At 34.7% G+C, this 10,230-nt stretch overlaps 1 protein-coding gene across 5 annotated transcripts in view; it reads left to right on the forward strand.

The window, feature by feature from the left end:
• LOC126718228 (DNA polymerase zeta catalytic subunit) overlaps positions 1-9,542 on the forward strand; it is a 44,133-nt gene extending 34,591 nt beyond the window's left edge. The window contains exons 1-7 of one of the 5 annotated variants that reach the window (XR_007652867.1): positions 2,211-3,056; positions 3,857-5,721; positions 6,266-6,441; positions 6,553-6,724; positions 6,809-6,900; positions 6,998-7,432; positions 7,761-9,542. Coding sequence is in view for 2 of the 5 variants with exons in the window: in XM_050420331.1 (XP_050276288.1) it covers positions 8,185-9,075 (891 nt within the window). In the remaining 3 variants the exon portion in view is untranslated. The other 4 variants (XR_007652866.1, XR_007652868.1, XM_050420330.1 and 1 more) reach the window with 4 other exon arrangements.
• The last annotated feature ends 688 nt before the right edge of the window (positions 9,543-10,230 follow it).

Below are 10,230 nucleotides of genomic sequence, written 5' to 3' on the forward strand. Positions count from 1 at the left end.
TGCTAAGTACCTTAGGTGTTGTTCTTTATCTTCCTCTCTTAGGATTCAGTTATGTGGCTACTTAACTAAAAAATACACTTCCATCTCATGAGAAAAAATCCACATAACAGAATCTTAAAAGGAAAACCTAAGGAACAATACCTAAGTCTTGCTCTTTTTGATAGGATATTTTGTCACCTCAACAATCAAAAAAGGCCACTGCTAAAATTACTTTTAAATAAAAACAACAATTCATAAGCCTTTTGAGAAAATATATTTGGCATTTGTAATGCTTAGGTCCATTACACTGAGAATACTTATTAATATTAGTAACATTTGTTAATGTTTATCACTCAAAATCTGTTACAAATAATCCTCCCTTCTTATTCTTGTTTTCTTTTGAGGGGAGAAGGACAGTAGATTGTAGCTAAACTACAATGTTCTTGGTTCTTTTTATTTTTCAGAGTACATGATTTTTAATAATTATTATTATTTTTTAGGTATATGGGGAGAGAAGTGAAAAATGAGGTTCAAATCAACATATATAGACACAACAAATGATGTAATTACACAAGAAATTTTACTCTTTATCCACATGAAGTTATCTTAATTAGATTTCCACAACCCATCTCTATTAAAAACAAGGCTAAACAGTGGGTTCCAGTTAGCTCAACTGGTAAAGCTTCTGATGGTTGTATAAGAGATTTGGATTTCAATCCCTGCCTACACCAAAAACTGATTAGTATCTTGGTCTGATGATAAAGAGCTATCATCAGGAGTGAACGCTATAAGTTGAAACTCTCTCTCAAAAAAAAAAAAGGCTAAACATGTAATTTTGCTCCACTTTTATGTCTCTCTCTCTTCCAAAAACACAAAATACATAAAAATACTAGATCAACTAAGATAAAATAAAAATTCAGCAAAACACTTGTATCATGGGATTTCAAACCACAGGTAGGCAACTTAAATTTCGATCAAACCTCAGACGGGTAAAGTGTCAAATTTCAAATCATAAATAGGTAACTTAAATTTCAACTAAATCATTAGTAGGTAAGTTATAATTTGCCCAATTAATTTTATTGACAGCTTTTTATATTTTTAATAAAAATTTTGTCAATTTTTTTTTTTCATTTAGTTTATTAACAATTTACCTAAGCACAATCTATTAACAATTTTTCCTAAAAAGCCCTTGCTAATGTTATCCTTTATAAATTTATAATATTTGTTTGTTAGGAGACATTTTTGTCTTGTTTGTTAGGAGACATTATTGTATTTTAAACGTAGAAGAAAAGCTAATCAAGTCAATAGAATCTAGCTATCATGATTCATGACGTGTTCTATATTTTCTAATTTACAGACCCTTTGATATTTTACAGTTCCTTTAATTTTTCTTATTTGATAGAATAACCACTTTGAGATGTGGTTGCACATGAAATCATCGGTATTGATTTGGAATGCCATTGAAAGATTTTTTTTTTTTTTTGAGATAAAAGATATAATTTTATTTGAGTAAGAGAATTATAACCAATTACAAAGTCTAGCCATTGAAAGATTTTTTTTTTTTTTTTTGAGGTAAAAGATATAATTTTATTTGAGTAAGAGAACTATAACCAAATTACAAAGTCTGGCCATTGAAAGAAATTTTTGTTTGTTTGTTTGTTTATGTAGTATTATAATTTAAAATCATAGTCGGATTGCAAGAAGCTAACAAGCAAAAATTGAGATCAAAAGGCTATATAGATAGTAGAATTTTTAAAAATCAAAATTTATTAGTTTAAAATTATAATTTAGTGACTGGAATGTAACACAAAGGAAGGAATTTAGTTACAAAAAATCAACTAAATATTAAATGTTAGAGGGAATTTGTTTTTCTGTTTATAAAAAGGATTGTCGTCTTCATATATATATATATATATATATATATTGATAATCTGTCGTCTTCATATTTTTATGGTTATATAAAGGAACTTTTTAATCTAAAACCTTCTAAATATAAATAACTTTTTAATATGTTATCACAATCGTGTATGGAAAGCAGTTCCAGTCAATACTGATGACTCATAGATTCAATTATTTCAGACATTTCAAACCAATATATTTAAAGCCCTTGAAATCCAATTCGATTTAGACCACAAAAAATAATATAAATATCCAATTACCTTTATTCCTTTCAAATGGTTGTGTATATAAATATCCTCACAGGTCATTAGTTCTTGATCTCCTCATAACACATAAGCCACCCAATTTTCCATTTACTTCCTCTGCTGTAAACATGTGGAAAATGAATCAATACCTGCCCTTATTCCTTATTTCCTCTTGTTTGTTCTTCATTTCACATTCTCAAACTATTTCTAATACTTCCTCTCAACATCGTTGCCTCCCTGACCAGAGCTCTGCTTTGCTGCAACTGAGGAAAGAATTTGTTGAGAAGAGAATTTATTATGATGAATATGATCTGTTTGATTACTATAATGGTTCGTATCCAAAGATGAAGTCTTGGAAGGCAGATAGTGATTGTTGTTCCAATTGGGATTGGGTCACATGCGATGCACACAATGGCCATGTCATTGGCTTAGACCTCAGCAAAAGCTGGCTTTGTGGGCCTCTCAAGTCTAACAGTAGCCTCTTTAGGTTGCACCATCTTCAAAAACTCAACCTTGCCCTGAACAACTTCTCTTCCTTCACCACAATCCCATCTGAGTTTGGGCAGCTTGTGAGGTTGACCCATCTTAATCTCTCTCGTTCCTTCTTACATGGCCGAATCCCGTCCGAAATTTCATGGCTCTCCAATTTGGTTTCACTTGATCTCTCTTTCAATTATTTTCAATACTTTGTTGCTGCTGATTATCATTATAAATATTTGAATCTCAGAAGAAATGATCTAGAAGCACTTGTCCAGAACATGACATATTTGAGAGAACTTCATCTAGACTACCTGGACCTTCCATGGTCACTACCTCAATCCCTCGCAAATTTGTCTTCCTTGACTTCTCTTTCTCTGTCTTGGTGCATTTTGCTTGGCGAATTTCCCTCAGATATTTTCCTACTGCCCAAGATACAAGCCATTGATGTGTCAGGTAACAACAATCTCACTGGTTTTCTTCCCAATTTTCGATATGGTAGTTCCCTAAAGCAATTGCGTCTTTCCTCCACGAATTTTTCTGGGGAATTGCCCAATGCAATCGGAAACCTTAAGTCCTTGAACTTTTTGGATCTTTCTGGAACAAATTTTTCTGGGGAATTGCCCGAATCAATCAGCAACCTTAAATCCTTAAGTCGTTTGGATCTTTCTGGGGCAAATTTTTTTGGGGAATTGCCCAATTCAATCGGAAAGCTTGAGTCCTTGAATGCTTTATATCTTCGCTCAACAAATTTTTCTGGGAAACTGCCCGATTCAATCGGCAATCTCAACTCCTTGAATTATTTGGAACTTGATTTTAGTAAATTTTCAGGAGAAATTCCCCCTTCTATTGGGAACTTATCACAACTTACTTATCTTTCTCTCTATTGGAACAATTTTCATGGTCAGCTTCCATCCACATTAGGAAATCTTGCAAAACTCACTTCTCTAGATCTTGGCCATAACCATTTCTTTGGGAAAGTACCATCTTCACTGGGAAATCTTACACAACTAGAAGAATTACTCCTTCCATATAACAATTTTGAAGGCAGGTTCCCAGTTTCACTAACAAATATTACCAAACTCACTAGGATAGGTATATCAGGAAATCAATTGAAAGGGTCAATACCATCTGAAATAAGTAAACTTACTAATTTGTCTCTCCTTGCCTTGTCTTATAACTCACTCATAGGGGCTATCCCCTTGGTTTTGTATACAATGCCTTCATTGTCTAAACTGATTCTAGATCAAAATCAGCTTACTGGCCCTCTCCAATTCCAAAATATCTCTTCATCACAATTAAATATCCTGGGATTGAGTGGAAACAAATTGGATGGACCGGTTCCAAGGTCAATTGCCAATTTCACTAAGCTACGAGAGCTATATCTTTCTTCGATCAACCTAAAGGACAAGATGGAGTTAAACATATTCTTCCAGGCTAAAGAGCTTCAATATCTCGATCTTTCAGGTAACAATTTGTTGGTTTCAAAAGGAAATATCAATTCAAGCCACCACAAATTTTCAGGTTTGTATTTGTCTTCTTGCAATTTGCGTGAATTCCCTGATTTCCTAAAAGCCCAAAATAAATTGAATACATTAGACCTTTCCAACAACAAAATTGAAGGTAAAATACCCAAATGGTTTTGTAATGTTGGAAAAGGGACACTACAATACCTGAATCTTTCTTTTAACCTTCTCAGCGGTTTTGAACAACCGCTAAAAGTTCTTCCTTGGAAATTCATTGTCTATTTAGATTTACATTCCAACATGTTGCAAGGGTCACTCCCAATTCCCCCATTGTCTACATCATATTTTTTTGCCTCAAACAATAATCTAACCGGGAAAATCCCTCAAATGATTTGTAAGGTGAATTCCCTCCAAGTCCTTGATATTTCTAACAACCAGCTGATTGGTCAGATTCCACAATGTTTCGGTCACTTTAGCAATTCTCTTTTAGTATTGAATATGAGAAACAATTTCTTTCAAGGAAACTTGCCTAAATCATTCATGAAAGGATGCAGTTTGGTGACACTTGACTTAAGTCACAACCAAATACAGGGGAAGATTCCACGATCATTAGCACAATGTCGAATGCTAGAGGTCTTAAATCTTGGAAATAACAACATTAATGATGCATTCCCCTTCTGGTTGCAGTCTTTGCCAGAGTTACGAATTCTTGTCTTGCGAACAAATGGATTCCATGGTCCTATATGGACACCTCATACCAGTTTTGGCTTTTCCAAGTTACATGTCATTGACCTCTCTCACAACAATTTCTTTGGTACGTTACCATCAGAATACTTTAAAACTTGGAATGCAATGCTAATGGTCCCTACCAAAGATAACTCACAACCTGAATACATGGGAAATCAATTTAATTATTATGAAGACTCAATGACAGTAGTGAATAAGGGGTTAGAAATATTTTTGGTAAAGATCTTGACCATCTTCACAGCTATTGATCTCTCCAATAATAGGTTTTACGGAGAAATTCCGAATAGTGTGGGAAACTTAAAGGGACTAATTTTACTCAATTTATCAAGCAATAGCTTCATAGGCCATGTCCCTTCATCCTTAGGGAACCTAACTTCACTTGAATCGTTGGATCTTTCTCAAAACAAGCTTTCAAGTGAAATCCCTCAACAACTAATAGGCCTTACATTTCTTGAATATTTAAATTTGTCTCATAATCAACTTATTGGTCCAATTCCACAAGGTGGACAATTTTGGACATTTGAAATTTCAACTTTTGAGGGAAACTTGGCATTGTGTGGCTCTCCGTTGCCAAAGAAATGTGGAATTGAGCCACCAACTTTTGAAACAAGGCAAGAATCGTCAATAGTAGAAGGATTTGATTGGAAAGTGATTGTGATAGGATATGCCTGCGGATTGATGATTGGACTAGTTATTGGGCATTTTGCCACCTCAAGGACAGATTGGTTTGTGAGAAATTTTTGAGTGCACTTACGAAGGTGAAGATGAAGACAAGTAGAGGCAGTTACTCTTGATTTATAGTGATTGTAATAATTGTACCTTTGTGTGTAATAATACGGATTGTCACCATCAAACAGTACATGGCCAACCCAATCCAGGCCTTGATATCTCTTATAGCACCTTCCAAGGTACTCTACTCTCTTTCTCAAATGACGCAGTATAATTCTTTTTTTTCCTTTTGTAATTTTTAAAGTGTTTTGATATTAGGAATAGAATTCTCAATTGAAAAGGAAGTGAAACTCATATCACAATTTTGGCTTCCTAGAATATGATATATTGATTTTGATTTCATTGTAGGTGCTATATATATATATATATATATATATATATTATGAATATACATTTTTTTGGGTCAAAAATTCAATTTACAAGTTGAAAATTTGTCATTTCAGTTTGTTAATTTTTACAAAATAGTCATTTTAATTCTTTTGTCTATTGTGAACTAAAAACCACTGTTAACTTTTCTAAAACTATGTTTGTTTTAAATCATTGTCTAATACTACAAATGTGAATTGGTATCGTTTTAAGAGTTATCTGTGTTTAAAAAAAAAAAAAAATGCTACAGAGGTAAAAATACAATTAAATTAAATTTTGTAATATGAGTTCGTTAACATTCTCATTTATTGTTTTTAAGATGAATTTATACTTATACAATTCTTATGGCCTATTTAGATGGAGCTGAAGGGAGGGAAGATAGTAGAGTTGGTCAAAAATTTGTTAATGTATCAATATCAAAGATGAAGTTCCATCATCCGGTACTAGATACTTTCTCCCTAAGGAAATCTGATCATATTAGTCCGCATAAACAGCATATGGATAAGTTGACGTGCATGCTTACTGATTTCCAGGTTATCTTTTCCTCTCATTTTTGTGCCAAACGCTTTTGGGAAGGTTGTAAATATTTGTTTGATGCTTATAATTATGTGATAATCATCAATGATGAGTGAATTTACCATTAGGCAGACCCAAGTTGTGATGCATATATAACTTCACCAATTTGGATATCATCAACAATTCCAGCTTATTGGATATGGCAATTTCCTAGTGAATTTGAGGCTTCCTCACATCAGAATGTTTATTGCAATAAATGTTAAAGTATCTGTGAACTTGAGGGGGATGCTTCCATAGATGGTTTGTTTGACTTCACAGTTATATGATATAAATATTCAAGATTTTTATAGCTCAATGTAAGAATTGTTCTTTTGGGTTTTGCAGAGATTCTTAACCAGCAGTTTAAAAATTATTCATCCCTTTCAAAAACCCGTTTAGAAGTGAAAATGGTTCAGTCACTTGCATCAATATGGGAGGTTTGTTTTGGTCACATCCATTTGCTGCTTTTTATGAGTTTGTTGGAATTTTATCTTGTTGGTTATTCATTTGATGAAATTCTCCTTGGTGTTCTAGGAGTATGAAAGGACTGGAATGCATAAGGTGACAATGCCTCCTAATCCTGGCCTACCATCTCCACAGGATGTTCTTAAAACTCTTTGGCTAAGTCTTGAATTTGAGAACAAACTTATTGAATTTTGTAGTGAAGCAAAAAACTCTTTGACTCTGACTCCATTTGAGAAAAATTGTAAAGTTAAAGCAGTCAATGACATCATCAATTGATGAGGGAAACTTGGTTGGAATTGGACATGTTAAGCCTAACAATATAGATGGAGAACTTTTGAAGAATGCTAAAGAAAAATAAATAATTGGATCTTTGTCACCACAAGTTTTCAATATGTGTAGAAGATGGTCCAATACTCACTAAAGGGAGAAATACAAGTATTGAACCATTGTCTTGAGGTTGAATAAATGCGGTCATCAGCAATTATTGAAACATTAGATCCAAAGGTAATTCATCATGAGGTTGCATGTTTATCCTCTTGGATATTGGCCTTTTCACTTTTAAGCATAAGTTTTCTTTTGATCATGTGACATGATGGGGTCCTTCACTTTATCGGATATTAAAGCTGCAATACTGTCTTATATACCTTTTGGTTTTAGTGTTTTCTTAAACCCCTTCTCTCTCTCTCTCTCTCTCTCTCTCTCTCTCTCTCAGATTGAGATATTCAGAACTCATGTAATTGTACCACAATGGTGTTTGTTTGTTTTGTGAAATAGTGTTCAAAATTTACTAAACATCTCTCATGTGTTCTTATAATCCATGCGTTGTATTCAGGCTGCAGATAAGGAAGCCCTCTGTCTTCTACAATGGCTAGCCACATCTCAGGCTGATGAAGATGAACTTGCTCGTGAGACTGGAGAAGGCCAATAAGGATTGTGAGAGCAAGTTTCAGAAGGAGTGCCAAGACATTCTTAATTCAATTGCTGGACAGCTTACTTTGAAGCTGATAGCAAATGTAACATATGGCTATACAGCTGCTGGATTTAGTGGTTGCATGCCTTGTGCAGAGCTTGCAGACAGTATTGTTCAATGTGGCCGTAGTACCCTTGAAAAGGCAATTTCATTTGTGAATGCACATGATAAATGGAAAGCTAAAGTTATTTATGGTGATGCTGACAGCTAGTTTGTCCTCCTCAAAGGATGCACGGTCAAAGAGTCTTTTCGAATTGGGAATGAGATTGCCTCTGCAATCACTGCTATGAATCCAAACCCAGTCACTTTGAAAATGGAGAAAGTATATCATCCATGCTTCCTCCTTACTAAGAAATGCTATGTTGGTTACAGTTATGAGAGCCCAGAACAGTCTGAACCTGTATTTGATGCTAAAGGCATTGAGACAGTACACAGGGATACATGTGGAGCTGTTTCCAAGACACTGGAGAAGTCGTTGAGACTCTTTTTTGAACATCGGAACACTTTTGAACTTAAAGCATATTTGCAGCGCCAATGGACCGGGATTCTATCTGGCAGGGTTTCTCTTCAGGATTTTGTTTATGCAAAGGAGGTTCGATTAGGTACCTACTTTACAAGGAGCTCTTCATCTCTCCCACCAGCAGCGATGAGAGCTGATCCAAGGGCAGAACCACGCTATGCAGAGCGAATACCTTATGTTGTAATCCATGGGGAGCCAGGGGCCCGCCTCATTGATATGGTTGTGGATCCATTGGAACTTTTGGCAATGGATTCCCCCTTTAGATTAAATGATTTATATTACATCAACAAACAAATAATCCCTGCTTTGCAGCGGGTATTTGGACTTGTTGGAGCTGACTTGATCTGGTGGTTTATAGAGATGCCCTGCCCAGTCAGGGAAGCCTTTGCTAAACGCCCCTTCTCTGCTCCAAATGCACAACGAACTAGAATTGATTATTACTATCTCTCAAAACATTGTATACTTTGTGGTGAGTTGGTCCAGGCATCAGCCCATATTTACAATCAAAGTTTGCAAAAGGGTGCTTCTGCTGCAGCAGCTGTGATTGGAAGAACTTCAAAATTGGAGAGAGAGAGATGCAACACCTTGCTGCTATTTGTTGACATTGTAGAGGCGGTGACTGGGTTGTGGAAAGTGGAGTCAAGTGCACTTCACTAGCGTGCTCAATGTTTTATGAGAGGCAGAAAGTTCAGAAAGAACTACAAAGTCTTTCTTCTGTTGCTGCAGATGAAGGTTTCTACCTGAAATGTATGGTTGAGTGGTTTTAAGCACTAGTCATTCCAACATGTTCTTTGACAGTGGGAATTGAAAGGAAGGATTTTCCTTGTTCAATATTCTCCACTCCACACATATCTCCATTCTTTGAATGAGGTTACTGTTGTACTTGTACATACCTTCTTCTTTACTTAGTCCTGTGTTGTAAGTTGTATTTTGTGTTTTTTAGGTGATTAATCATATGTTGTATATAACAAAGTCTGATGCCCAATGTAATCCTCTGTTTTGCTGTGATGTTAATACTGTGCCTTGCTCATACAAAAGTGGTCAATGCTAGTAACCCACAAGACTCTTATGCGTTGTTTTTTTGTACTTATACATAGCAACAAAGAAGTCTGATGCCCAATGTATTTTATGCTTCGTTTGTTTTATTGGAAAATGTGAAAATAGTTTTCTACATAACTATAAATAAAAAATAATAATAAATAAAAAAGTAGAAACAAATGAAAAGAAAACTATCTTTGATAAACAAAAAAATTATAACTAAATAAGAAAATTTAGGAGATTATTTTTTAATTCATTTAAAATTACTACCGAACATAGAAAAATGAGATAGTTTTATAAAAAATATGTTTTGGAAAATGACTCATTTTTGTAGTTTTGATGGGATTTATGTAGTGGTTTGCATTCATGGTTTTTCTGGGCTGAATAATAAAGTATTTTAGAGTGAACACAACAATCATTAGAAAGAAAGTGTGGGTAGAAAAACAAGTATGCCATGAGGTCCTATCATTTAGCTCGTCTAGTATGGCCCTGGAGACGTTTTAATCTCTCATTTAGCTCGTCTAGTATGGCCCTGGAGACGTTTTAATCTCTCTCTCTCTCTCTCTCTCTCTCTCTCTCTCTCTCTCTCTCTCTCTCTCTCTCTCTCTCTCTCTCTCTCTCTCTCTCTCTCTCTCTCTCTCTCTCTCTCTCTCTCTCTCTCTCTCTGAGCACAAACCAACCTAGCCATAACAAAATTTGAGACCCAAAATTAAAGTGATTATTCTTGTTCGAAACGAACCAAAACATTCAAATTTTAAATTCACTAAAATGTCA

The sequence above is a fragment of the Quercus robur genome, chromosome 3 (genome assembly GCF_932294415.1).
Source record: "Quercus robur chromosome 3, dhQueRobu3.1, whole genome shotgun sequence".
Lineage (NCBI taxonomy): Eukaryota > Viridiplantae > Streptophyta > Magnoliopsida > Fagales > Fagaceae > Quercus > Quercus robur.